General features: G+C 39.7%; 3 protein-coding genes and 1 non-coding gene across 10 annotated transcripts in view; 1 reads left to right on the top strand and 3 right to left on the bottom strand.

Moving 5' to 3' along the window:
• Positions 1–12,569, bottom strand: part of specc1 (sperm antigen with calponin homology and coiled-coil domains 1) — an 88,957-nt gene extending 76,388 nt beyond the window's left edge. The window contains exon 1 of the mRNA XM_028031228.1: positions 12,469–12,569. The gene's annotated coding sequence lies outside the window, so the exon portion shown is untranslated. The remainder of the gene's footprint in view (positions 1–12,468) is intronic.
• Positions 12,570–16,178: 3,609 nt separating this feature from the next.
• On the top strand, positions 16,179–18,768 carry LOC114152794 (mitochondrial import inner membrane translocase subunit Tim22). Its single transcript, XM_028030825.1, has 4 exons — positions 16,179–16,270; positions 16,948–17,144; positions 18,046–18,118; positions 18,216–18,768. The coding sequence occupies exons 1-4, from the start codon at positions 16,213–16,215 to the stop codon at positions 18,290–18,292; spliced, it is 405 nt and encodes a 134-aa protein (XP_027886626.1). The 5' UTR covers positions 16,179–16,212; the 3' UTR covers positions 18,293–18,768.
• Positions 18,769–19,131: 363 nt separating this feature from the next.
• The window catches only part of LOC114152793 (active breakpoint cluster region-related protein), a 130,120-nt gene continuing 122,080 nt past the window's right edge, over positions 19,132–27,171 (bottom strand). For 6 of the 7 annotated variants that reach the window (XM_028030819.1, XM_028030822.1, XM_028030820.1 and 3 more), the window contains 7 exons: positions 25,893–25,952; positions 25,475–25,584; positions 25,252–25,391; positions 23,354–23,488; positions 23,142–23,247; positions 22,656–22,809; positions 20,450–20,539 (listed from right to left, as the gene is read on the bottom strand). In XM_028030819.1, coding sequence (XP_027886620.1) covers positions 20,450–20,539; positions 22,656–22,809; positions 23,142–23,247; positions 23,354–23,488; positions 25,252–25,391; positions 25,475–25,584; positions 25,893–25,952 — 795 coding nt within the window. Of the gene's footprint in view, positions 20,540–22,655; positions 22,810–23,141; positions 23,248–23,353; positions 23,489–25,251; positions 25,392–25,474; positions 25,585–25,892; positions 25,953–27,171 lie in introns of all 7 variants that reach the window. The other variant, XM_028030816.1, reaches the window with a different exon arrangement.
• trnav-aac (transfer RNA valine (anticodon AAC)) lies at positions 26,854–26,926 on the bottom strand. The gene has a single exon. It is a non-coding gene; the product is annotated as a tRNA-Val (tRNA).

The following is a 27,171-nucleotide window of genomic DNA, read 5'->3' as shown; positions in this document are numbered from 1 at the left end:
CTTAAACAGCGATAACTGGTTAAAAACATGATCTTTTGTAGATAGCTTGTTCGAAATACTAACTGTTCGTTTTTATCCTAAGTAACACTTAAATGAATCACAGTGTTTCACAACTGTCTGTTTCTGGGATCTACATGTTTGACAGAATGTTACAATAACCAGAAAAGGCCAAACTGAACCACATCAAACCAAATATAGCACATAAAAATATTAATAACAACACAGAAAGTTAAAACTGAAACACTAACTATTTTATTATTCTTATGCAACAGATCTGAATGCTCTCCCCTCTTCTCTAGCTACTCTAGCTGTACCCTTGATGTATATTAGATTGATTACTTTGGCGACGGCATTTGACAAAATGTAACGTCTATTGCTCGTTTCACAACTGGTTACTGTATTGTATTAGCATGATGGTTCAAAGTTTCAATGTGCTGGATCATAAATATGAATAATTTTAGTTTTAACTTGTTCAACTTAAGGTTAGATCAAGTTTCTGCTCAAAGTGAAATTGCACAATCCTTGGTATGGCCAAAAGAATGAAGAAACATCTTACATAAGACAATAGAAAAACAAATACCAATAAGTACAAGCACAAATATTTTTCATCCATAACAATGGGCGTCTTGTATATTTAAGAAACTTGTGGACTTGATATTTTACAGCGAATTATCCAAACCTGCTGCAAAACTTAAAACTGGGCTAATTGAAAAACAGGACATAAAAGCAACATTGCAATGGAAAAACATGAATAAATAATGACATAACATGGAGCAGCACAGCAGGACACCGAATAGGTGAAGTATCTCCAAGGATTACCACCATTGTATGAAACAAGATGACAACATCCAGCAGGCTGAGTGAGACTCCTTCAGTGGGTACTGACTGCCTCACACGTCTTCCTTTTTCCTCCTTATGTGCACAGGAAGGAGTAGTGAGTCAGATTCTCCATGCACGCACAACGTTTTTGACGGATATGAAAGCAAACATAAAACATGCAGTGATGGTGATTCAGTCGAGTGTGTGTGTCTAAAAATAAATCGGTTTCCATGATTATTGTGCATACGATGGCAGCAACAGCCACAAAGTAGAACGAGATGATTCCTACAAGTTCAGAGTAACTCCTTTGTCTGCAAAACGAAATGTCTGTCCACTGGTCACCGTTCGGTCTCCATGGTAAGTAGGTGTTTTTCTGGCTGATGAGTGGTGGTAGTTTTCGCAGCCAACCCACCAGTTTGTTCCCTGAAAGTAACACAGTCCAGCTGGACTTAGCTGGTATGGATGTATTGCTATGGAGACGGTTCTAAACTTAAGCATGGCATTTTCTTACTTGCGCAAGTTGTTTAGCGAATAGCTTCTTAGCCTCTGCCACAAAACACACCGCCTTCGGTGCATCCTTTCACCAATTTGGTCAGCCATGCCTCCTCTAGGCAGTCCCACTCAACAACCAGCTGCACAGCATCCCACATGCATCTTTGAATATCATCCTCATCACCATGGGAAAATCTCTGTTGTAACACAAGGAGCAACACCAGATGCTTTCCATGTCAAATCTAAGAAAAGAGTACTAAAGACAAAGACAGTGCTAAAATTATTACCATATATTTGTTTAGTGATTTGATGTTTTTCAACAAATTGGCAAGATTACTATTATTATTATTTATAACAGTTCAAATTCCTTCAACACAAATGTATCGTCTTATATTACTGTAGAAAAATGTCATAAATTAAAACTAAACACAGGTCCAATTTAATGAGATGGTAATGCTCAAATATAAAAATATCAACTCCCTGGGTGTAGTAGGATTCCTGAAAAATAAGCACTTTTTTTTTTTTTTTTTTACAACAAAGCGCAGAAAGCATCTGTAAACGTTTAATGCTGCTTGAGTTAGTGACCTTAATGACATCACATGATCACAGCAGTAGCTAGCCAAATGGCCATCTGCACTGGGGCAATAAAACCAGTCACAGCTCAAGATTATTTAAACAATGTAAATAAAATTTACTGTGTTAAGTGCAACAATAACATGAATGCTGGGGTTTATCACCCGGACAAGTCTGGTCAGATTCATTCTGATCATTGGCCTGTCTTGTCTAGTATAGCATTCTAGTGCAGCTCTTCCCAGGTAAACAAACTACTCATTTGTTTATTGTTAATGAACGTATGGTAGACATGTACCATCTGCCTGCCTGCCCACCTTGTTTGACTTCTGAGACTCACAACATATTTATTCAGCAACATTCCCAATCTATTGCTAAAAAGCAATGTAGACGGAAGTCTTTCAAATTTTGGTCCTGAAAGTCTGAGTGTCCAGTTTTCAGATAAAGACCTCTGATGTTGAGGAGATGTTTAACACCTTCACCCAAACAAACACAAACATTAACCAATTATTTACTTTATGCAAAATTTTTTTTGATAAAATCTGCTGTAAAACCACTCAAGTCATTTTAATTGTTAAATCTGCTACAAAAGATAGAAATTCTTTAACGTCTGTAAATAACATTTTGAATGAAAAAATAAGAAAAGAAAGAGTCTTTATTCAAACCTGTTCATCATAATCTTTGAATTGTCCACTCCTCCAATCTATTGCATACCAACAGGTAGGGTGTAGAAACTTTTCTTCTTAGTCTGTGTATTTGTAAAACTATTAGATAATCTGGATTAAAAAAAATCTTGTTGCCAAGCCTAAACATGTTTCAAGACACACTATAAAGTCTAAAACAAAGAGCAAGATGCAATACAGTAAAGGAAATGCTAAAGCTCAGAAAGAACAAGAAAGCAGGTACTTTTATTTGAAAATCCAAAACGCAGACTGAAGTCTGTTTTTGCAGCTCGAGTCTAAATCCAAGATTCCAGCCCATCTCCTGGAATCGGTTCACAGCCACAAGTTCTTCAAGGATTTTTGGCACCAGCTATTTTCCACAACTTTCCCATTTCCCACTGATGCTTGTTGAACTCCTCAGCTTCTGTCTGGATGTTGCTGTTGTTGGCAACACTACCTCCATCACAACTGGATACAGCCTTCCTTTTCCTGCCACCAAAAAACACTGACTCCTTTGTTTCCTTCAAAACATTTTTGTTCACTGATTGTTTGATTCTGTACGTTAATAATTAACCCACTACACACTTGGGTAACAGTGATTAATTTGTTTTATTATTCACATGATTGGGAAGATATTGGTCCATTTGGTAAACATTTTGGGCTATCTGCACACGCTAACTTGTTAGCACTGCTGGTGAAGATACGTTCATATTTTACTGCAGGAGTAATCCAACACTGTAAAAACCCAATGTTTATTTTCAGTACATTTATTCAAAGATTAATTGCATTTGTTATATCTATATGTAAAAATATGAGTTGGTTCTTTATCATGTTATCCAAAGTTATTAAGCTACATTTGTTGCCTCAGGTTACTGACACATGGTATAAGAAGGGTGGTTTTGGGACTGGTAAATCAATTCTGTGTTGATTTCGCCATAAGATTTGGATCATCATTTATAAAAAGACTATGAACTTGCAATATAAGACACGGTCATTTTACAGATCTTTTTTTAACGAGCTTCCACAAATGTATTCATATCTAAATGTGTGCAAATACCAGTGCTACTATGCCACCATTAAGTTACTACTGTACCGTTGCTTGAGCACATGTGTAGCTCTGTAGCATCTGTCCAACACCTGAATGTAGTAAAGGAGTGTGTGAAAAAACCATCATCTCAGCTAAAGTCCAACAGGAAGCGTGGGATCGCTTTATATCCCATGCTGTGAGGCGGCCTCTGTTCCCTCCGTGTTCCTATATTAGTCTGTGGGGATGTGAAACTTGTATGCAACAGGATACATAATGTGGTATTAGCGGAGTAGCGGCAGTTTCAAGCTATAAATTACAGCAAATGTTTCATTTTCTGAAGGCAGAAGAATTTATTAGAAATGGGAAACATGCTAAGACCTGTATTAGTATTAGACCTGTATTGTTAGTGTTTCTGAAAGTATTGTTTTGAGTCTAAAGCAAAACAGTAGTGTTTCAATAACCATTTTGGATTTTTTGTGCTCAATGAGGTAGTTTGAGTTATTTCAAATAAAGTTATGAATAACACTGAAGTCATTTCTCAAATAAAACACAAAACAACAAGTTCTTGGTGTAGAAATATGAAACTGTGAAACCACGAGAGCATCTGCTTATATCAGCATCTGTGAGTTAAAAACAAAAAAAGATAAGAAGGAACCTACTGAAGAAACTGCTGAGTTGATTGTTTGCTTTGATCTGGACAGAGATTAATAGGTTTTCTAGTTAGCCTTTAGGCTGTGGAAGTGAAGATTCACAAATCTTCTAAATAACAAGGTCTCACCACTGGACTCGGGTTTATGGCTTGTTTTGGTTCTGATTCACGGGGGGAACGGGGATTTTCTTTGTTATTTTCTACAATTCATGCTCAGGAAACAGAAATACAAACAATAAAACTTAGTTTACATATTTTTGGGGGGTTAAAAATGCATTACGGATGTGAATAACCAGATAAGATTATTTTAATTCTCACTTCTTTTTTACAATATCAAGGAAAACTGCATACCTGCATGCTAACAGGTTGACAGTGTGCCAACAATCACACTTTTCTCCGTGGAAGTTGCTACTGCAGAACAAAGATTGTTGTGTTCACTATCAGAGAGTACTGTTTAAAAATGAATTAAACCTTTTCAGCAGACGGGTGTTGGCTGTTTACTCTGGTTGGCACAACAGCGAAGGAGTAATCAGCAAACAACAGGAAGCTTAGAATATTACAGTAAATAGGCATTAAACGGATCCCTTACAAAAGGATCTGTTTGATCCCTTTGTAAGAATCTGATTCCAGCTGTTCTTGAATCTGTAACAGTAAAGATTAGCATCAATTACTGTAAGAGTCTCATTTCTCTACAGAGAATATGAACAGAAACCACTGTGTGAAAAGGTTAAAAGCAATAATGCCCAAATACAAGACTTTTGAGACAATTTAAGATGTTCTGTATTCATTTTGTCTTAAAATAGCTAATAAATAATTTTTTGTTTAACTGCAAAGAAACACAATATAACACTGTCCTCTGCTAATAATGATTTTCCTTCAAATACTAAAATGGTGGAGATTTCTTTTCCTTATTTTTGAAATAATTTTATTTAAAAATGAAATGAATGTCTTCTCATAAGATGCATATTGTACATTTGGACATGTGGTCAGAAATAGAAAAACACTCGTTTTGTGAAGGAGTAAATATTGCTCTAATTCTTCCTAGTTAGGTTTGGAGGATTTTAGTGAATTTCTAATTTTACAGCTCTGTAAATTTGGACTTTTCTTGAGAAATAATTACTTTATTTTAGTATTTTATATATACACCAGCTCTGTTTACAATTATCAAAAATATAGAGAAGTTTTGTTTTCTTTTAGCAAAGGTTTGTAGCAATAAGTCAGAGCTATTCATAAACTAGTGATTAGAAATAGGCAGAGGCCAAATTTATGCGTCAACAGTCTGAGTCCCTCATTATTTCCCCAAGCAATGTTCTATATTTGGAGAGCCAGCTAATAAAATGTGAAGACAGATACAACTTTTATGAATATTTTATGCTTCCCGTTTTCCGTTTCATCTTTCTCAGAGATACGGCTCCCCTGAGGTTTGAACTTCCTGCTCTGTCAGTGTCAAAGTTCTTGACAGATAAACAGTCAGTCAGAGCCACGTTGCAGAAACTTCTGCTGTTTTCCAGTCTGCCAAGCTGGCTGAGTGTACCGAGTGGGCGGACTCCATAGAAACACAAGCACAGCATCCACAAGGTCTGCGAAAGAATAAAAAAACAAAACATGCAGCCACTAAAACAGAGATATTTTCCACAATGGATCATCATAATCGTCAGCACCACCAACAACCCTTTCTGTCCAACCCAACAGAAATGAACACTCCTGTTTGTAATTTGAGTCTATATGCTGTACCCAGTATTGTGGAATGAAAGGCATTTGATGTTCGCTGCGGGTGTGTTCGGTCTGACTTGTGTGGAGAATAAAGGAGATTACAATGGGTCAGACATCTAACAGACAAAGTAAATATTTTAACAACCTTATAAGACACACACCCAAGCTTGCTAGTCCTGTTTGCATTTTAATTCACCTGCCTCTTGTGGAGCTGCATGCTTTTTACACTTTTACCAAGACAAAAACATTAGCATTCCTTAAAGCCACTGAGGGCGATGCTTGTCAAGTATGTAGATTGTTTCCTGAGCTTCAAACACAGCCTGAGGAAATGAAGATGCTTGGAGCGTCCCTTCACAGAACAAACAAACAGAAACAAACGCTCTGTACCACTGTGAGGCACAATCTGTATTTACTTACTGAGGTGAGATATTTTTAGGCAGAAATGTTCTTGAAAATCTTGCAGAGGCTGAGAGCCATTTGTTGATTTACAAGGCAATAGTATACAATGTTATACCTCCAAGCCCAATTTAGCCAAAAATGTTGATATTTCTTATTTATTAATTAAATTAATTGAATAAGTAATGAGCAGAGAAACATACTGGTTATTGGAATCAGCAGGTTTATAGCTCATCAATGATCAATTCATCAAAAACTTGTTTTTTTCTTTTGTACTAAGCGCTACCAAGTAAGACTGACAAGAACACTTTTCAGTGTAAATTGCGTTACAAAGTGAAGAGAAAGTTAACCATTTTTAGTTTAATGGCGTCATAAGAAAGACCAGAGACGTAGCAACTAGAGATACACGATATATCGGCAATAATATCAGTACTGGGCCGATGTTGGTCAATTGTTAACATATCAGAATCAATTTAATACATAAAATTGGGCCAATATTAATAACTAATGGCATGTGACAGTGATAGTGATGCAACGCAGGAATGTGGAGTGTTTAACTGAAGCAGAGAAGTGATGTCATCGTTCTGGTCGTCTATTCGTCAATTTTGAAAGGGTAAATGTCAGTTAGTAACCTTAACAGCAATGTTAATATTGATATCATCCCAATAGTTTATAAAAGTGCATCCCAAGAAACAATCTACTTAAAAAGGAAGCTATTTTCTGCTACATGTCAAGACGTGTCCACAGCAGTTCAATCAACCTGTGAGAGAGCAAGATTTGCAGCACATAACAGAAAGGCTAAACATTGTTCGGGAGAGAGGCCCGGTGTTATCATATTAGTGCTTTCAACAAACATGCAACATGATGTCAACTCTGATCTCTAAATAACTTCCAGCTGATGGGAGGAAGGCTTGAAGAATACATTCTGCATGAATATCTATTAAAGAGAGACCAGAAACAGCTAAAATCAGTAAAGGTACCTGCTAGCTCTCAACTTCTGACTAGTCAATTTCTAAATGGAGTTCCACTCGACTAATCAGAACCACTCACCTTCCAATCTAAGCATCCGTCATTACAGTCAAGGGCATACCACTCTAAAAGGCAGCATTTAAATAATCTATGCTGTGTTGCTTTTTTTGAAATCCAGTTAAATTATTCTCAAATAATATTGAGAATAAATGTCAGTCCACTTAAATAATTTCTTAAAGAGAGCTATGAAAGTTATTCTCTTCACGCAGTGAAGTGGATTAACACGTAGGAAACAGAGCTGAACACTGCTTTGAGACAAACAAGGGTATTCTGACACACTGACCTCAGAGGACAAAGCTATTAATAATAAAGCCCCTCTATCTGTCCAGCAGGTTTGCTGTTTGACTTTCTGGTAATTTGAAAACCAACTAGATGGTTCAGAAAATAAGCAATGATGACTTACACACTTTGTAAGTCAATTCTCTCTAGATGAATAAACAGATATTAGGAGTATTTTTTTTATTTAAATGTAGAACTTGAGTTAATTTAAAAACCTTCATGGTGGTAACACCTTGCACTTGTCTTTACCAACCTAATGACAAGTATATTTTGATTCAAAGTGTATAAAGTCAGCAGAACACAGCCAGAGAGAGCAATATATTGTTTCTGAGTGGGTTTATGCATACAGTCCATCTCAAACAGAGGTCTCAGATAAGCAAAGACTACCGTTATCTCAAGCTTCTCAACTGAAAAACATATCTGACATGAACATAAATGAAGGCTCTGCACTTCTGACACTCCACACTGATGACAGTATCCTGCAACTAAGAAAAAACACTCTCTCAGGGGAAAATCTAACAGCAGTGCTGATGCTGTCAGAAAATGCAGGCAGCCCTGCTGGCATCCCGTCTATTTACCTCCTCTGCCCATCTTGTATTGTCAAAAGTATTACCACAAGTAAAAAGAATTCAAACATGTTGCTAAGATTTTCCAGAGACTGATAGAAACCTATTATGAACTGATCTAGGATTAAGGCTAATCAGTGTTCAGATTCTGAAGTTTTTGATGTTGCGGAGAACATCTGTGAACAAGTCTTGCAAAGAATCTGTTGTAAGACTTTTTATGTCTTGCAGCAGATTCTAAGTTGGATTTATGATCAGGAACTGGATCATTCTAGCACGTGGATGTGCTTCCAGGATGATGCACTGCTACTCTTTCCACCTCTCATGTCATTCAGCATGCAGGCGACATAGTTCAGTTTTGGTTGGAACCTGGTTCAACATGTTGGCAGTGTAACCCACATGATTGGTTCATCTAGGATAATTTTCTTTCACTTCAGTATCGGGGCAGTTGAATGTTTGCCAATGTGAGACAGAGATTAATGTCCTAAGTGTTAAATTAAGTCAGTAATCCATCACTACTGGGGTTTGTTTTCCCACAGAAGTAATTTGGCGTCTTTGAACAGAGAAGCACATCACTGCAGCATCTTCTGTTTCACCAGACGGACAAGGTCACTGCAAATGTAGTTACCCGTCCCGAGCCAATTCGCTCAGAACCAACAGTGGAAGGAAAACAGAGTTCGTTTTCTCCTCACCGTCCCTCCGCAGCGGCGTCAACGTGAGCCGTTTCCAGGACACCGGCGCTGGTGGGAGATATTTCTGAGTCTGTCCCAACACTGAGACGGGGACCTTGAATTCCCCTCTCAGCATCTCACATTCACACAGGCTCGAATTCCTCCCACTAAGCAGAGCAGTCAAGGAGATCATGAGATAACATTTTCTGGGTGATAAAAGGACAGTTTCGCCACGATACAGCTGGATGTGTGCGTTCGCCACACAACCCCTGGCTATAAATAGCACAGCAATGACAGGAACTGCTTGGATAATGACTTGAACAGAAGATGAGAGGAGTCGTTGAGAAACTCACAGCTCCTTGTTGTCGGACATTCATAACTAACTCCATCAATAACAAAGAAAATCCTATCGATTACCAGATTGTAGATGCTGCAGTTCTTAGTCCGATATCTTTACTTTTGGATGTTAGTTGCTGAACAGATCCAGTCCAAATCAAATTGAGGAAACAGCTCCCTTAACAAATGAACAATTACAAAATTGGATGTTTTGACTTTGCTCAGACTGCCATATGACTTGCACTTCCTGCGGCTTTTTAGAAGAACAGCCTGTCCTGAAAACAGCCTGGATCCTGCAGACAGAGTCCCAAATTAACCATATGTAAAAACAGAGTCTTCTTATGCGTTTCCCAGACACGTAGTGCCATTTTAGCAACTGAAAGTAACTAGATCACCTAGAACTGTTATATATATGCTAAATATGTGTATGCAATTATATTTTCCTTTAGAAAATTTGACTTTGTAATTTAACACCTTGAAATTGGGTTTCTGTCTATTTAAAAACTCCTTGTATTTCTAATACTCCACCTTCAGGAAGCCATCACAACATCCTGATGATATTGCTCCTCTATTAATCCTTTAACAATGTTTTTACCTGACAAGTAGCTCGTATAATGAGCTCAGCAGATGCGCAGTTCGACCAGGTGTTTGCTAATCGCTGCCGGCTGGTTTGAAGGATCTGAGTGCGTGTTTTGTGGGGGACGGCTCCTCTGTAAGGCGGAAGCTCTGAAGCTTGGAAACCACACCTCTGAGGAAGAGCTGCACCTCAAAGGCAAAGCTAGGTCCAACCAGGCGTTTTGCACAGCTGAATGGTTGCTATGGAAGATTAAAGGATTTCTCAAACATGCATATAAGAATCAAGGAAACACCCCAGGTATGTTTTTGATGATGGAATAAGATTAAAACATAATATAAAGCCAAAAAATACATAATAATTATATAATTTAATGGTCTACTATAAAGAAAATGTGCAATGGAAGCCTCCTAAAGAAATGGTAAAGTCCTTATATTAGAATTCTCTCATCTTTTCTGCCAAAAGCAACAGAAAACAGGGAACGTTGTAATCCATTGCCCACTTCTCTCCAACTGGTGCCAAGCACACTCCACACTGAAATGGATGTGGAGTTCTTCTCAAACATGAATTCTCAAATTCAAACTTTCTTTGTTCCCACTTTTAGATACAAATATCGTTCACAGTTATAAAAAATGTATTATTGAAGAATCTTCATTATGAAGAAAATAACAATGATCCATCTGTTTACGTGGCAGGAGTAGAGTCACACACAACGTAGTCAGGACAGACTGTGTTGAAGGGCCAATTAAAGACAGAAACTGCAACCTTTCAGAAACTGCTGCACTAAACGCAACAATGGCTTGTTCAACTACAAAGGTAATGATCTAATGAGAAACAAATGGTTGGCTGATCACACCAGGAAGAACAGCTTGATGCTCCCAAAGGTGGTCCAGACACAACTTGACACTAAAACCAACAATTTACACCAAACTTAAGCTGCTAATCTGGCTTGTTTTCTTTTTTTGGACATTTATTCAATGTCTCCACATTTTTAACAGCACCAGGAGAAAAACTAATGGATTTAATGTATTTTGAAACATTTTAATTCTCACAACAAATCTATTTAAATATTTTAACAGCAGGGTCCAGCAGCACCTCTGTCTAAGGTTTTGAAATCTGCAGAGATGAGATTTCTAAATCAACATAAAAGAGTTTAAACTTAAAGCTACACCCTCTGTTGTAAATTTGACTATTTAAATAGCAACTGGGGGAAAAAAGCATATACAGTGCTGGAACTGCCAGAGCTAAGAAATAAATTCTGGAGTTGTATCTTGTTATAACGAGATACAAAAGTTGACAAAAACATTAATATTTCTCTTTTGAAAGAGATATAAATACTTTTCATTGACAGATTGTGACTTATTAAAAAGGCATAAAGAATCTCTCCATCTTCTCACTCTTGTTTCTTCCAGATGACACTTAAACATCCTGCGAAGTGTTGCTGTTCCATTATGACTTTCTCAATTAAACAAGAACATATTTTGGTTTTAATTAAATATTAATCTAATTTTAACAAGATTTTTATTTCGTCATAACAAGATTCAGCTGCTGCAACATATCTGTCTGAACACCTCCTCCTAAATATCAAATATGCTCACTTTGTCACTTCTTTTAAGTCTGAACTAACTTTTCACCTTTTAAATCTAGGACTTTTCCCAACATTTTTGATATGATCAGTATTGAAGGTTGGTCGATTTTATTTTTGCTATTTATAATAGTTTTAAATATGCTGGTACAGCACTGTTTTAACTATACTTAAACATGATATAATAAATAAAAAGGCATTTATTTACTCACATGTTTAAAATATTGAGCATTCAAAAATGGTTTGGCGTGACAAAAATTATGAATATGTGGAGAAGCATCACATTGCCTCTGATAAGGATACTTTGAGCCTGGTTCTTTTCTCTCAGAACCTTAGTGCTTTGATTTCTTAAGATACTGGGGCATTATAAATAGATGCCTGGTAACCCTCCAGTAAACTGAAAATAGGTTATTGGATCATTCAGACGGATATTGATCTAAAACATATAGCCAAGTCAACAAAGAAAATAATACAAATGACTGAGTACTAAAATATGCACAAATAGGAACATTTGCCTATCAAAGCGATACAAAACTAGCTAAAGAAACATTAGTCTATCAGAGTGTTAGGTTTCTGTCTCTAGATGTAGCAGGATAACAATAAAAAAAACTAAGCAGATGTTTGAGGTGCAGATGGGATGTATTGATCGAGCAGGAACCCTGTTGAGCACACAAGCCCCATCGGTGCAGTGAAATTCACTAAATTATCTGAAGCATCCTGTAGACTTCCAACATCCTGCAGGCGAGATTCCCCTCACCTGTTCAAGAATACAGCCAGTTCCAGGTCCAATTACCCTGGAAACAACATGTCCTGGGACTCTATCATTCTATAGAAAGCAGGAGAAAACACGTCAGCCATAAAATGACCGTCAAAACCCAAAGTACTCTCACTAACACTGAAACCAGCCGTCGACAGTCACTTCTGCGTCGGTGTTACCCCGGCCAAGCCAACACCGGTCCCGTGCAACTTACTCCTTCTTAAATGTCCGACACAAGACAGCGGAAACGTTAAAATATTTAGATTTTACCTGAGTGAACTGGAGAAGAATAAAGGAAAGCGGTAAGATGAGAAAAAGATAGAAACATGCAGTTTCTTCTCCTCACCTGTTCGCTAATGCGGCGGAGCTGCTGCTTTCTGTGATGCTGCTACTGCCGCCGCCTCGCTCACGCGAGTCGTTGAAGTGACACGCGCTGACTGAGCCGGTGGGTGGAGCGCGTGCTGGATGATTTGGCGCAGTGCTCGAAAAGGTTTCTGGGAAACGTAGTCGTTAATGCTTCAAAAATTAAAAATGGCCAGGATTTTTAAAAAACAAGTAAAACGGCATTTTATACAAGTTTATATGATTTATTGCATATATTTTATTAAAGGAAATAAACTTGGGCATCAATAACTCTGAAATGCAGAATTATCTCTGTATTATATTGTCAAACTTTGAGACCATTTGGCTCCTTTTCATGTCCTGGAGTTAGAAAAACAACGGCATGCTGTTTGCCAAAGTGATGTTTTATTTATTTATTTTAAATTTCTAATAAAAAGCCATGTTTTAATCCTAACCTATTTTATGGTTGCTCACATATTCAATATTTATTAATTTCTGACAAACTGCAGCTGTTAGTACATCAGTGAGTAATATCCCTTTTGCCCTTTGATCACTTTTGTACCAGGCATTGCAGTTCTTCCCCAAATCTCCCAATTTTTTAGGCTTCATGTAAACCTAATTATATATGCTCAAGAATACAATCCAATGCTACCTCCCCCCCAACCCCCTGTCCCGCACCCAATTTCCCCTGGTTTATTTCAAAAACAAATGCCAAGTCTAGAATCTTTAAAGAGAACTGATGGGTGGCGACTTTCTGGGTTGTTTGTATGTTGTCTTAGGTGAGACAGACAGGCAGTCTTAGTAAAGTCATAATTTTTCAGGAGATGCTACCGCTAATGTAGTAAGCTAATATGGCTGCCTTGTATGCGTCAAAGAGGGGCTGTGAACACCTCCGACATTAATTATAACCACAATTCCATTCTGTTCAGCTACTGTATTGCTCAGGTGACTTCATTTATGAATTAATTAAGAAATTTATTGTCATTACAACATCATCCAAAATACCAGTTACCTACCAAACTGTGGATTTACTTGTGTTTGATATAGTTTCTATAATTTTAATGGGAGAAGAGCACAGTAGGATTGCCATCCTTTTCCCGTATACGGGACGCGATTTGCTCCGTATTTCTGTATGTCCGACAGTAACGCCTATCACACACATATAAACATTTAGTGTAACAATAATTACAAAACTCAAACACAAGATTTGTTAAGGTCAGCTAAATTTTGGCGGGAGCTAGTAAGGACCCCAGAACGCTTCGGACCAATGATGATGTCACGGTTGCCTAGAGACGGACACTAAGCCCCTTTTGCACTGCACCGCTGGACCCGGGTCGACCCGGGTCCATTTAATAATGGCGTATTAAGTTTTGTTGTGCTGCTTTGGACCAAAAAAGGTCTGAGCTAACTCCCGCTCTCCGGGTAAACTCAACCGACGCTCGCCACAGTTGTTCTTATCTTCCCAAACTTCAGCAGTTTTCTAGTTGTTCTGCTGAGATAGTGTCATCAACTTGTGACATCACGCATAGTGATGTCACAAAGAGCTAGTCACAAATTGAACTCTGCACACTTGAATTCTGCAGTCATAAGCATTGCAGAAGAGAGAGAGAGAGCAAGAAGAAGGATTGTGTCCCAACAAGAGATTGAAAAGGAAAGTTTTTCAAGATTAAAAGGAAATTCTCACAAACAAATAAAGGAAAACATGGGGCAGATTTTGAATTTATTCAGACAGAAAGGATCAAAAGTGAGTCAGCGCAATAAGGATTCATCTTCTGATTCTGGGAATGAAGAAATACAGCAGATCTTGGCAAGAGAGACAGAGAAGCTAAATGGCATCTTGGAAGAAGTTAACATGATGTCCATTGAGAGACAGTCACTCATCAAAGAAAACGAGGAGCTGAAGAACGATAACATGGCATTGAAGCAGGAAAACACTGCACTGGGGCAACAAAACACCGTCTTGGAAGAGGAAAAAAGCATCCTGGAGCAGAAAAACACTGCCCTGGAGAAGGAAAGAAATACGCTACATCAGGAAAACATCACATTAAAACAGGTAAATACCATCTTGGAGGAGGAAAACACCTTCTTCAAGCAGAATAATACGGTCCTGGAAAAAGAAAAGACTGCCATGGAGCAGAAATACACCACTCAAATCAACACCTTGGAGCAGAGAATTTCCACGTTAGAACAGGAAAACACTGATCAGAGGGAGAGAATTTCCACATTAGACCAGGAAAACACTGATCAGAGGGAGAGATTGTCTCATGCATTGCGGGTAAGTACCTACCTGGAGCAAAGACGAAGGCGTTTGGAAGGGCAAAACTTTGTTTTTGAGCTTGATAACAGACACCTGCATCAGAGCCTCAATTTAAGAAGAAGGCAACATGAGCAGGAAAAAACCTCCCTGATGCTAAATATCACTGCTCTGGAGGTGAAATGCACTGCCCTGGAGCAGAAGAACGCTGCTCTGGAGGAAGAAAAGGCTGCTATGGAGAAGGAGAAGATTGCTCTGGAGGAAGAAAAGAACGCTCTGGAGAAGGAGAAGATCGCTCTGGAAGAGAAAAACACCACCCTGGAGAAGAGAATGAACTACTTGGAGCATAAAAACAAGACCTTGGAGCTGATAAATGCCACCATGGAGCAAGTGAAGAGCTCTCTGGAGAAGGAGAACACCACCTTGGAGCAGGAAAACAATAACCTGCAGCTTGAATTGGAACAGCTGAGGGACAGAATAGAACAGGTGCTTTCAGACCAGCCACAGAATCGGCCGACTTTATTCAGAAGAGTGATCAGAGGCTTTTCCAATATGCTTCTGAAAATGTACCAAACAGGAACTCTAAGGTACTGGATCGAAAGATGGTACTTCTAAACTAAGAAGTGTCATGAGGGCTCCAAGCTTCATGCTTGATTATCGGTGGTCTCCATGCTGACTTCCAAGGCTTAGTCGCGAGTCATGTTGGTCTCTGGGCTGACCTCCAGGGCTTCACAGCAAATCCCATTGGTCTCCATGCTGACCTCCAGGGCTTCACAGCGAATCCCGTTGGTCTCCATGCTGACCTCCAGGGCTTCACAGCAAATCCCATTGGTCTCCATGCTGACTTCCAAGGCTTAGTCGCGAGTCATGTTGGTCTCCTCTCGGACCTCCAGGGCTTCGTAGTGAGCCCCGTTGGTCTCTGGGCTGACCTCCAGGGCTTCGTAGCGAGTCCTGTCGGTCTCCCGGCCGACCTCCAGGGCTTTGTTGCGGGTCCTATTACCCTCCTGGTTCCTGCTCTGCCGCGGGCAGGTACATGCTCCGCTGCTCTTGTCACAGGTCCCATCGACCTCCTGGCGAGGCTCAGGAGGTTGGCTGGAAGGTCAACAGGACCTGTGACAAGGCTTAGGAGGTCAGCCAGGATTGGACACATCCCCAGCATCCCCAAGGTTTCCGTTCTGCTGCCAGCGTCCACCAAGGTTTCTACTCTGCTGCCGGCATCCTCCTAGGTTTCTGCTCTGTCGCCAGCGTCCACCAAGCCTGCTGTTCCGCCGCCGTCCTCCTCAGATTCTTTTGGTGTTCCTTAGTTGTTTCCATTTCATTTACCTTGTTTTCCACATTCTTCATTGGTGTTTCTAATTACGTTTATTTCTTGTTTCTAGTTATTTTCCTTTGTTCTAATTAGGTTCCTTTAGTCTACTTACTCCTTTGTGTTTGTATTTTGGTTATTTCTCCTTGTGTAATCTGCCGGTGCCTCCGAAAAGCGACGAGCAGAAGATGATAGAGAGGGGAATGGAGAGCTGCGCCTTCAAGTCGGTCCTGGCCTGTGTAGGAGGTAAACAACCGCACACTTGGGGGTAATTAGGTCACGTGTTAATAGAAAAATGGTTTATGGTTGTCACGTTTCTTTAAAATGGAAGAAAATCAACGTGGCATAGATTCGTATTAAGGAAAATAAAATCCAGAGCAACCGACTTTTAGAAGTCACTTACTTTTGTGAATAAAGTCTGTCATTTGTGTGTCATTTAATCTAAGAAAAACGTAATTGTTAGTGAAAACCTCTGATGTTCTTTGGGGAGCATTAGTAAACAAAACAGCATCATGAAGACGAATACAGGTCAGGGGTCAAGTTGAGAAGTTTAAAAATAGATATAGGAATAATGGATCACATGAACCTAAAAGGTTTATTCCATTTATGGAAATAAACTTTCAGAACTCATTCAGGGGTAACTGGAGGAGTTATCACAGCTTTAGCTGCTTTGCAAAGAAGAACCCAGCCAAAAAAACCAAAACGTGCATCATGTTCCTTCACAGATTTTCATTACTTTGGTTTGGCCTGTCCGATCAAATGCCAATACAAAACAACAACAAAGCTTTTGGTTGTAACGTGACAAATTGTGAGGCAGGTTTAAATTTGATTAACACTGATGAGAGTGTGTTCTTCACCGTCAGTGGCAGTGCTTGTAGCGAGTCCTATTTGTATCTGATAATGGAGCGTTTATCTTTCCACAGGGTTTGTCCTCGGAGGAGCTTTTGGTGTGTTCACAGCTGGTATCGACACCAATGTCGGCTTCGACCCCAAAGACCCGCTGAGGACCCCGACGGCCCGAGAAGTCCTTAAAGACATGGGCCAGAGGGGCATGTCGTACGCCAAGAACTTTGCTATTGTGGGCGCCATGTTTTCCTGCACTGAGTGCATCATTGAATCAGTGAGTGACATCATTTCCTGTTTTGTCCGACGTGACACCGGTTGTGAAATTTTGTATCGTCATTTTGATTGTGCGTGTTATTTATTTATTTATTATTATTATTATTATTATTATTATTATTATTATTATTATTATTATTATTATTATAAAGAATTCATAATATATTTTACCAAGATATCTAAATATTGATCTTGCCGTTTTAACCTTCGAGGAAAGGTGTTAGAGCGCCCTCTGCTGATTAAATCTGAATATTACTCAAAATGGTGTTTAAACTTTATCACAAAGTGAAACACATTATATTTATTGATCTGTCAGTTTATTTCATTCATTTACACTTTAAGATAAACATATCACATGTTACAAACGTTTTGAATGATAAGTAGTTGGAAGGAAAAATATCTTTATAGTCTACCGCTTCTCTGAAAAGTTAATTGAATATACCATAAGCAGCTAAGCATCAATTAACCATCCATGTAGAAGATACATCTTTAAATGTAAAACTAACAATGTATATAAGAAAGATATATTATCTTTGTAATGATGCAGCACTCTACTGACACGGATGGATGTTTGAAAGCCTTTATTTCTGTTAATTATGATGATTTTCCACTTGCAGGTGATGAAAAGATGACATTTAAAATTAGAATATTACACCAGACCAATAAAAAAATTCAGTAAAAATATGAAAATGTGAGATTAATGAAAAGCATGTTTAATACCTGCTTAAAAGTTATTTTCAAAACACACTTTTAGCCTGACGAACGGCCCTCATCTAAACTTGTATTGTAATTTATCAAATATGACTTTAGAGGGGAAAACGCAGTCTTTGTCCTCCAGTTGTTGTGTCTCTGTCCCCATGAAGGTAAATCCATCAGTGTTTTTGCATCTGTTTGCTTTGCAGCACAGAGGAAAATCTGACTGGAAGAACGCGGTGTACAGTGGCTGTGTGACCGGAGGAGCCATAGGCCTTCGCGGTAGGTAACCTCCTCCTTTTCTGCTGGCTTCACCCTAAAATTGGGCTCCGCTTCACGTCATTCCACCATTTCTCCTTTTCTTCTGTCCGTCGCGCAGCTGGTCTCAAAGCCGGAGTCCTCGGATGCGGAGGATTTGCTGCGTTCTCTGCTGCCATCGAATATTACTTGCGATGAGACGAGAGGCTTTACGGACAAGAACTTGTTTTCTATGTGGACTCGCTGCGAGGAAGCCGGGGTACAGAGAGGAACGTCGACGAACGTTGGCTTCAGGGACTCTGCTGGGACCAGAACAGCGCTTGCAGGGGATGTTCCTGCATCTCCAGTCACAGAATGTCATGGGCAGAGAAACTTCTGCACCCGGGTCCTGATACCGAGGCCCAGAAACCAGTTTGGTTACAGGCTCGTTATCTAAATTGACAGAATGTAATCAAGTAGGATTATTTATATAAAGTTGTTTTTTTTCAAGCGGTTCCTTCACTCAGTAATTTTAACAAGCAGAAGTATTCTAGTGTCAAGTTTCCTGACTTGGGGAATTTTCTGAAACATGCTATGCCTCTTTCTTTGTCAGTCTGTGTGTTCAATATGACGGCACTTTGGGTTGTTGCCAGTATCATTGTGCTTCCGATTATGAATTAAAGGAGATAAGAGGATTTATGCTCTTAGGCTTTATGTTGAATACTCTTTCTGACCCAACTCTGCATTTGTCCAGACTTGGTACCGGCACAGGGAATCACTGAGTTCTGACCCCTTATGGCTGCGTTTGACCTCTTGTTACTGCACTGACCTCTCTTTAGTGATTTCTTCTTTCTGGCAGTGATCAGGGTCTGGATTGCTTATCTGTGTTTAATCTCAGTTATTTAATGTTTTATCAAAGACGAGGTCTGTTTTGATCTCTTTTTCTGTATTTACTTTGATAATCTTTGTCTAATATTAACAGTTTATTAATCTACAGAATTAAGAGTGACAAAAAACCCAGAAAATCTACATTAATAATTTTCTCAGACACAAAGTGAGTGCTTCAATATTTCTTTTAATTTTACTTAAAAAAAAAAGAGGGAAAAAGTTCACATGGACATTTAGTCGCAATATTACAGCATATTGAAATTCTTCTCAAAGGAAGTAAAATACAACAGTTTTTGTTTCTTTTTATTCTTATATTAAAAATATCAAATATTACTCATTTAGCAGTGCTTGCATTTTCTTAAGATATGTAGGCTTGATAGCAGAAAGGTTGGCTTTGTATCGATTTCTTCCTTCTCCTTCCCAGAGACGGCCTACCTTTGTGTTACCCGGCCAAATTTCATCGACAAGCTGAACATGCAATGAGGGCGTCTACGCAAAATCATCCTACAGATAACACTGGTGCAGCAACACACTTGGAACAGGCTTGAAATGCAAGAAGAAGCAGAGGAAGAAAATAAAAGTCAACTGTTCCGTTTATGGTGTTATTTCCCCTCTCCCCTGCCGTCAACCCTCATGTGCCCTCGCTTGTCTACAAAGTGATCAGAACTGAACTGGCAGACTTATCTTCTCAGAACGGCTCACCGACCACGCGGTGATACAGAAAAAACTGGCTAAAAAAACAAAAGAAAGAAACATCACTACCTGGATAAACTTAAAAAAAAAAACAGACTCCTTAGAGAATGTCTCTAGTTGCACAAAACTCTACAGGCACAAATATTATATATATATTTTCAAAATAAATAGGGCTAATTTTGGCCAAGACTCAGCAGAGAGGAGCGTCCTCTGTCCCTACGGAGACACAATCCTTGCTGTTTCTTGGAATGGCTTTCCAGCCGCCTCGAAAGTTTGCTTAGTCCCTTTAACACGAACTCACGCTCTCAGTGGAAAACATCCACAGTCCTACTCACACACATACACGCACACACACACACACACACACACGCACGAAGCCAGGAAAAACCAGAAAGGAAATAGAAACAAATGAGGAACATTATTATAAAACATGTAAATGCCATTTTTTTTTGTTTGTTTGTTTTGTTTTTCTGGAATGCCTCTGAGCAGGAAACATAAACTCAGATATTGTCCTGTCCACTGCACCAGGCTGTGGTCTCTGCCCGGCCCCCAACCCCAGACACCCGTCTGAACATTTCCCGGTGTGCTCCCACAGAGGCCGGTCGCGTTGCTGCCGCAAAACCGTTTCGACTTCCTCTTCAGATGGGAGAAGCGAGGGACGGCAGCAGAGACGAGCGGTCTGCTGGGAGCAGAGCTTAGGCTGCAGCGCTGGGTGGTGGGGTCCGAGGTCTGGATGGAGTCGCTCTGTGTCACCCTCGCGGTCCGGGTGAAGCCCCCGGCGGGGTGGCGGCTTTTTTAGACGTCAGTGGAGAAGTAGAGCGTGTTGCGCTTGAGTTCGGCGAAGGAGATCGGAGGATGCTGCAGGTAGTAGAGCAACACCTGGACCTGGAGAAAGAGAGAGGGAGTGATTGCAGACCTTAACTTGCTGAGGTTCTTAAACTTTTCCATAGTCAACCTGTTGACTGTCAGTGCTGGGGGGTTAATGCAGAGTAATTCTAACAACCTTTGTTAACACCCCTAAATTGCAAGACACGTTTGGGGCCATTTTTTTTAAACTTTGACACTAGTTCTTTCTCTAATGTTGTTTTGAAAAAAAAAGAAAAATAAATTATGTGTTTGACATCATAGACAACCTTAAAGTCCACCCTTCCAGAATCTATAAACAACTCAGAATGTGACATAGGAGACTTGTTCCTGGTTTTGCCGTGACCAGAAACATATTTGTTGTTAATTGAAGCGATGTGAAAAAACTAAAATGAACAGAATTTATAGGATATCTTAAGGCTGGACAATAAATCAATAATATATATGGCGATAGACACATGATCAATATCAATAGATAATACGTCTGGTAGAATTTTCAATAATTTCACTGAACTCTGATCCAAACCACATGGAATTCTGGGGAATGTAGGCAGAGGAAAGACTTTAGTCACTCAACCTCTCATGACAAGCTAGGCTAGGATAGTGGCACCAACTAACTCTCTCTTTGGTTACCTAGCAACAACCTGTTGGGTAGTTTCATGTTTCACCACCATGCCTCATAACTGCTTCAAAATATTTTTAAACAAAACAGCAAAAACTGTGGATAAAACAGGAAAGGCTACACCACCAGTTTGGCAGTATTTCAGGTATTTAAACAATAAACTAATCAATAATTATTGATATCGACCGATATGAAATCCTTGTGATAAGTTTTTCAGCCACATCGTCCAGCCCTTGGACATCCCAACAGAAAGCAGTGTCTTATGTTCCAGTAGAAACACTGTTGGTAGCAGCACCTGTGAACAAACTCTTATTTAAATCTAGACTGTGACTGATATTCTAACATGATTTTGTTTCGATCTAAATCAGAGGCCTCATCATCCAGGCCTCCAGGGGGCAGTGTTCTGCTATCGTTAGAGTCCAGCACACCTGATTCAGATGGATAAATTACTTCCTCAGCATGCAGTCACGCTCTAAAGAGTCCTGCTAATAACTTATTTTTTTATTCTGGAGTGTTAAAGTAAAAACACATCTAAAAGTTGCAGAATGCCAGCCTTGAGCTCTGGACCATCGTATTTTGCTACGGTTGTTGTGCCGAATGCATAAAACTTAGATCTGTGGAAAAACGTTGAAAACTTTGTATCCTTTCCACTTCACAGCTATGCGCAACTTATCAAGTAAAATCCCAGTAAACTAGACCAGTGTTTCCCAACCCAGGTCCTCAAGGCACACTGTCCTACATGTTTTAGAGGTTTCCCTGCTTTAATGTGCCTGATTCAACTGATTGCAGTTCAACAAACGCCTGTTAATCAGTCATCAATTGAAATCAGCTGGATTGAAGCAAGGAAATACCTAAAGCATGCAGGGCGTTGTGCCTCGAGGACCAGGGTTGGGAAACACTGAACTAGACTAACGGTTGTGGTTGGAACGTCCAATATGTGGGAAAGCTCAAAAGCCATCAGTTCAAGTGGCTGTGAATGATCCCATAAATCTATTTTTGAGAAGTTAACAATTGTTTTAAAAAAAAAAAAAAAGCAATATAATTTATATTTTGGAACCGATTTGAGAAGCATTTCTCTTCCAAGTTTAATACATTGCATAAATATTGGAGTAAAGGTTTTTGAACACAAATTATCCTCAGGACAAACTAGGAGCCAGCAGAGACCTCCTGCATTTCCACGCCGCCCGGTTTATGATGTTTACTTCAGACTTGTTTATCCAGCTTAGAGAAGAACTCTGCTGACATGAAACCCGTCAGTCAGGAGAGATAAATAGATGGTGAAAAAGCTAAATACAGCTGGGAGAAAGGACCCTACTGAGACGGGTCAGTGGGCGATGTGGGAGTCGAGTTAATCTAGAAAACATGTGGAGCGGCAGCAGAGGAAGCGGCTCTTTCTCACTGTCCATCATAAAGATCACCGACGGAAAACCACAGGAGAATCACGGAGTAGCTCCGGCACAAATGTGAGATTTTGCGTCTACCATTACAATAATGCTCAGCACTAAAATCGTGTACCTGTGCCATGACATCATGTGACCAGATGTCGGAGGCGCACGTGATGTGCTGTCCCTTGGCGCTTTCTGACTCAGAGGGCCGGAGCAGGGTGGGTCCGAACACGGTGCCCAGGTTATGGAGGGACATTTTGTTGACGGGCTCCTTCTCAGCCACCCTGCAGGAACAACAAACAGGAAATATTTCATTAAAGGCAGAAAGGAACAGCAGAATGGGGGAAAAAAGAAACTAGACATGCACCGATCCGACATTAATGTCTGTATCGGTCTTGATGTTGAAAAAACAATTATAGATCGGGTATCGGTGACAATGTGCCTGATTTCATTTTATTTATTTTAAAGCCTAATTTCCTGTAGTAGATAGTAGTGAAACATTTATTTAGGGTTAATAAGGGTTATGAACCAAATGCAGATCTAAAGAACCAAAAAAAAGAAGAAAAAAGTGGCTCTTTGCATTGTAAACTTTGATGGTGTGAGTGTTTCTGCGTACCTTTTCAGGTGCTCCAGCAGAGTGAGGAAGGTCATGAGGTTGGGGTCGGGCAGAGAGCGCAGAAGGTGCATCATGCAGTTTTCCTTGGCTGCAGGGTCTGAGAGAGCTGAAGCAGACAGGAAAACACATGTCCAATTACGTCCTGACAGCCCGTTTGTTTTTCTCTTTACTTTAAGCATGATCTCCTGCAGCTGAGCAGGAAGTCCTCCCACCTATGCCCTCCATAAAGGCTGGGTAGAGACGGTCTGTGAGAAGAGGCTCCGGCAGCTCCCTGAAATACAGCTTAAGCGTTCCTGCGATGGCGTTGATGTCCATGTCACTCAGCATCACCAGGATGTCTTTGGTATCTGCGAATCACGAAGACAGACCCGTTAGAGACGGATCACACAGCTTCATCGCGGACTTTCAGCAGAACAGCTGCTCTCTCTTTAGCTCCTCCCTCAGCGGACAGATACAGATGGGGGTCAAGGTTGAAAAAACAAACAAAAACAACAATTTAAGGTGATCTAGACTCTGACTGGTCACATCTTAGGGAGAAAAAGCAGCTGTGACGAAAACTGAGACTGTTACTGAACACAGGACAGGAGAATCTGACAGCTGCTCTTCCTAAATACTAAAACCCCCGGCTGCAGCGGGGTCTGTCTTTCTAAAACAGACAATAAACACACAATATATCTCTAGGGAATTACATTCTCACTGAAGAAGAAAAAACCCCTCATTGTTTTGCTCATATCTATTCCAATGAATTTTGTTAGGAAGGAGCTTAGGGCTTTTCCCAAATGTAGAGTTCCTCAGTTGAGGTTTGACCGGTCAGTGTATTCACATTTGTCACAATCCAAGAAAGTTTTAATCTCAAATATAAAAACCAAGAAATTATTTTACATTTTTTTCAATCAGTGTGCAACGGTTATCCTTTCTTTAAAAAAAAGTGAAATGTTATTTTAACCCTTTATCAGGATATCTGCAAGTCAAATTTAAGACTTTTAAAGACATTTTTAATTCCATCATGAATAAATTTAAGACCTAAAAAACTATAAATAGAGAGAATAGTTTGTGGCTCTTGGCAGCAGGTTTGTGCTTCTCACACTGCATATGGCTCTCTACAGTTTTAAACTCCACAATGCCAAGCTTAAAAGTTTGCACAGAATGCACCTAACCTTGTTGGCAATAAAATTGAAGCAATGGCAAAAACAAACATCATCCAGCCAACTGGCCATATATTTGTACTTTAAAAGGCTCGACATAGAGAGGTGACTTCGCTCAATCTCCATTCACTTTGTACGGCAACAATTGCTTGAGCTTCTCCAGTTAAGTGAACGATGACATTTGTGCATGTGAAATTTTGCGATCATAGACGTAGGCGCGTACACTCGGGCTAGTGATGCGACACAGGAAAGTTGAAAAATGTTTAACTTTTGTCGCTGTCGCGTCTCGTGTGTTGGGTTTCACCCAGAGCGGCGATGACTTTTGCGAGTTGCTGTCATTTGTTCCTATGTCGACTCCCCATGATAGACGCAAAAAAGCTAGTAAGGCTATATTAGCAGAGCTAGCATTAGCCTTAATTGCCTCGATTCACACAATTTGCACAACTCAAACTTTTGCTTGCCATAAAAGTTCCAAGAAAAAAAACAAACTACGTATTCATTGAATATATGAGATTACATACTCCTGTCATGACCAAATTTAAGACACGTGAATAACATATTTAAGGAAAACTTACATTTTGTTTCATCAATTTAGGACATTTTTAGCATTGTGGTGCTGGCTGTTTGTTGCTCGGTAAGATGCATTGCTGTAATTAAAACTCTACACTGCCTAAGATACATAGTCCGTCTACTGCAAACTGTTTGTGTGTATCATAATACACACAATATTATGATATTGTGTATCATAATAAACAGGTGGTGAGGCTTGGTTTGCATCATTTGTCCAAAAACAGGAAATGAACATACTTATAGAGTTTATGAGCATAAACCTGGACCATATGGAGAAAAGGGGTCTATTTCTAGAGTCAACGCTCAGTTTTACAGTGAGGTCAGTGAGATGGATTTAGACACTGTGGGTTTCAGACCTAGTGGTACCGAGCTAGGAAACAAAGTGGAGGCCTTACTTGTGTCGAATGCTAATTTGAGGGCCTGGATGTCCGTGGCCACCCCTGAGATCCTGTAGATTCCCACTTCGTCAATCCCCCTCTTCTCCACTTCCTCAATGCACTGGCGGACGATGTAAGGCACCTTGGAGCGCTCGCGCCTGCGGACGATCACTGCGGTTAGTTCTCAGTTGGCGAGCAGGTTAGAAACCAGACAACCGACTTAGGCAGCCACAGTGCTTACTTTGTGACCACGTTGATCTTGACTCCAAACACCCCGCTCTGCTTTTTGGATGGCGTTCTCTTCAAGCTGAGGTCCCGACTTGTAAACTTCATGGAAAATTCCACCTTAATCTGCAGATCCAGATATACTGTAAAATGACTCCTTCAGACACACAAACGGAACTGTACAAACATCTCAGAGCTGCTCTGTTTCTTGTTATTACGGCAGCCATACAGATAGTCAGATCTGTTTGGGAGTAAAATGATCTGTTTGGCTTCAACAGAGCATCCAGCTGTCATTTTTACTTCCTGTGGATCTGGCCAGAAATACAGCTGTGCTAAAACAGAGTTTAATCAGTGGAGCTGCCTTTGCTGAACACAATAAATCACAAAGTACTGCTACAATTTAATTTTAAAGAGGAGTTTGCCGTAATTCTTACCCCATTCATCTCGATGACGTCCATGTGCCAATTCTTGGACTGCACAGTCTGAGGGTCCAGCTGAAAGACACAAAAGACAAATGCAGTAGTTAAAATCTGCTCTTTTTTTTTTTTTTTTTACCAAATATGGGCAAATCACTAAATCCATGTGGTCATTTTTTCCCAGAGGAGAGCTGATAACGTCGCCACATTCTGGCTGAAAAGAATGACAAAGTTGTGCACAGAAACCGATGTTAGACTCTCGTGGCAAGCTAATCTTGAGAAAAAGCAACACATTGTCACAGTATCAATGTATTCACATAAACCAGAACATCTAAATCTCTCTCTCAAAAACAAACAAACAAAAAAAGAAACGGGTGGCCTTGTTTTCGCCAGCTGACTGAAAATGTGCGGCAACATGTTTGAGTTGGGCAGCACTGTTAGTTTATGCTCCATATATCCAAAGAATCATTTAAAAACCCCGTAGAAATATTTTATTAGGTTTTTGAATGGTAACTTTTAAGAATCAGAATCTTCTCCTAGTGAAGAAGAAAAGATAATTTATTAAACATTTGCTGCTTTAAACAGCAAATTACTGCAAAAGAAAAAATCTTATAAGGTATTTTTAGTCTAGTTTCTAGTGCCAATATCTTAGCACACTTGAAATAAGACAAAACTTTTACAAGTAGCTTTCCAGCAAGATTTCTTAATTTTAATGAAAAAGAGCTAGCTCTACTGGCAAATTATTTCAAGTACAATATGAAATAATCTGTGGAACTAGTTCTTTTATGTATCAATATTAAGGAGTAACTTACTTAAAACAAGCTAATACATTTTGCTGAAAAGTTACTTAAAATTTGGTTCAGTCTCATTCCAAGTGCTTCAAGATATTATCTCTAGAAACTAGACCAATAATACACCAGTAAGATTTTGTGATATTTGCAGTGCTAATTTGTGCTGTGAAAAAAAACCAAACACAAACTGTTCCTGCCCGGTTTCGAACCGAGGACCTTTCGCGTGTTAGGCGAACGTGATAACCACTACACCACAGGAACTGACTGGCTACCCCTCCCCCCTCTGCTTCTCTTACTGGACACATGAAGGCGCAGAGAGGGAACAAATACCATAAAACTTTAGAGAAATAACCTTTGAACTGCTTTTTGCATGTCCTCTGGATCAAATCTAAGTCAGCTGTGATGGGTAAAACTGCTTCCTCGCAGCTCCTACTTTAGGAATGAATGATGCCATCTCCGCCGTGCTTCCAGCACTTGCCCCTCGGCGGTCTCTCTGGGGTCCAACA

This window comes from Xiphophorus couchianus, chromosome 11, assembly GCF_001444195.1.
Source record: "Xiphophorus couchianus chromosome 11, X_couchianus-1.0, whole genome shotgun sequence".
Classification (NCBI taxonomy): domain Eukaryota; kingdom Metazoa; phylum Chordata; class Actinopteri; order Cyprinodontiformes; family Poeciliidae; genus Xiphophorus; species Xiphophorus couchianus.
Note: the sequence above shows the minus strand (reverse complement) of the source record. Positions and strands in the feature narration are given on the sequence as shown.